Consider the following 1,392-nt stretch of genomic DNA (forward strand, 5'->3'; position numbering starts at 1 on the left):
AAAAGGATAATTCAGAGTGGAATTTTGACTTACTCTAATTTCACATTCCCTTAGAAACTATCACAAGTTGTTTTCTTGTTCTTTAAGGTACAATTTCCAAGACTATGTACATGTTAATTAAATAAAATGTGTTATTTGGCTCTTAGGAATGCTTAATGAATACCTCCCTTGTCATCTTAAATATGGTTTTAATATTATTTGAAGTAGTTGACCTAAAATACTAGAACAAGAGTTTTTTTCTCTACATATATATTCACATGCATAAATAAATCAGTCTTGATTGTTATAAGGAATACTGTGAGTGTTATGTGTTATTCCTTTGCCCCTACTCAATCCATTTTATTACCAAATTATTCAGAGTGCTTTTCCTGAGGAGACTGCAAAAGAAAGGAATCTTGTATCCTGGGAAAGGTAAGAACTATAAAATATTATATAGATCAAAAGATACTTTTTTCAATAAGTTTTATACATTATGGTCTCTGGAACAGAATTAAAGCTTTCAATATATTATATCATTTCTGTTATCTTAAGTTACTTATAAATAGAAAACAATAAATTTGAAAAATTTGAAAAATCAGTACTTAGTATAAAATATAAATATATAAAATATTCCAGTATAGGAATAATACTTTATAAATAATTTTGTTCAAACAAATATTATTGACTTAATTGTTATTTGATATAGATTATTCCTTTGTGTGAGGTTTAAGTCCATGAACAAGAAATAGCAGCCACCCAATACAGCTTCGATTAAATAATAACTACAAAAAAATAGTATGTGAAATGACTCATGAATAAAGTTGACTGATATTTCTGTTATATTCTTAGAATTTAGTTATGAGCAATTCTTTGACTTTGAAGGAAAATATTCTACTTAGTAAGTATTTTTTAAATAGGAAGTCCTACTTTAATAGTCTTTTTTCCATATTCTGTTATTTTTATTAGCCAAACTCAACCTCAAGTACAGGTGCAGGATGACGAAATTACAGAGGATGACCTTCACCTTATTCATGAGAGAGAGTCTTCTATTAGGCAACTTGAAGTAAGCTTTACATTATAGAGTTGGGCTGCTGCTCTGTTCTGAGTGAGTTTATCCTCAAGATGCTTAATTTGGTGGCGTTTCTCATATAAATTAATTTCTTTTTTAAAAAACAGTCTCCTTAGAATTTGATGAGAGAACATACTTTCCTCCACTCAATTTTTTAAAATTCTATTAAGTCATCTCAGGTCACCCTAGCACTGTGAGAAACAACAATCTAAAGATAAAATGTTAGGCGAGTCTGCATGGCTACGTGGCACATGATACACATCACACCTGCATGAATAAGAATTTTTACAAGGGCTTTAGAAGTTTTTTATTTCTCTTTAGTATGTTTATGACATCAAAGAAAT

At 29.1% G+C, this 1,392-nt stretch overlaps 1 protein-coding gene across 1 annotated transcript in view; it reads left to right on the plus strand.

Moving 5' to 3' along the window:
- STX7 (syntaxin 7) overlaps window positions 1-1,392 on the plus strand; it is a 37,985-nt gene that overhangs the window by 22,417 nt on the left and 14,176 nt on the right. Inside the window, exons 4-5 of the mRNA XM_011358789.2 lie at window positions 303-411; window positions 946-1,042. Of these exons, the coding sequence (XP_011357091.1) occupies window positions 303-411; window positions 946-1,042 (206 nt within the window). The remainder of the gene's footprint in view (window positions 1-302; window positions 412-945; window positions 1,043-1,392) is intronic.

The sequence above is a fragment of the Pteropus vampyrus genome, unplaced genomic scaffold (genome assembly GCF_000151845.1).
Source record: "Pteropus vampyrus isolate Shadow unplaced genomic scaffold, Pvam_2.0 Scaffold43, whole genome shotgun sequence".
Classification (NCBI taxonomy): domain Eukaryota; kingdom Metazoa; phylum Chordata; class Mammalia; order Chiroptera; family Pteropodidae; genus Pteropus; species Pteropus vampyrus.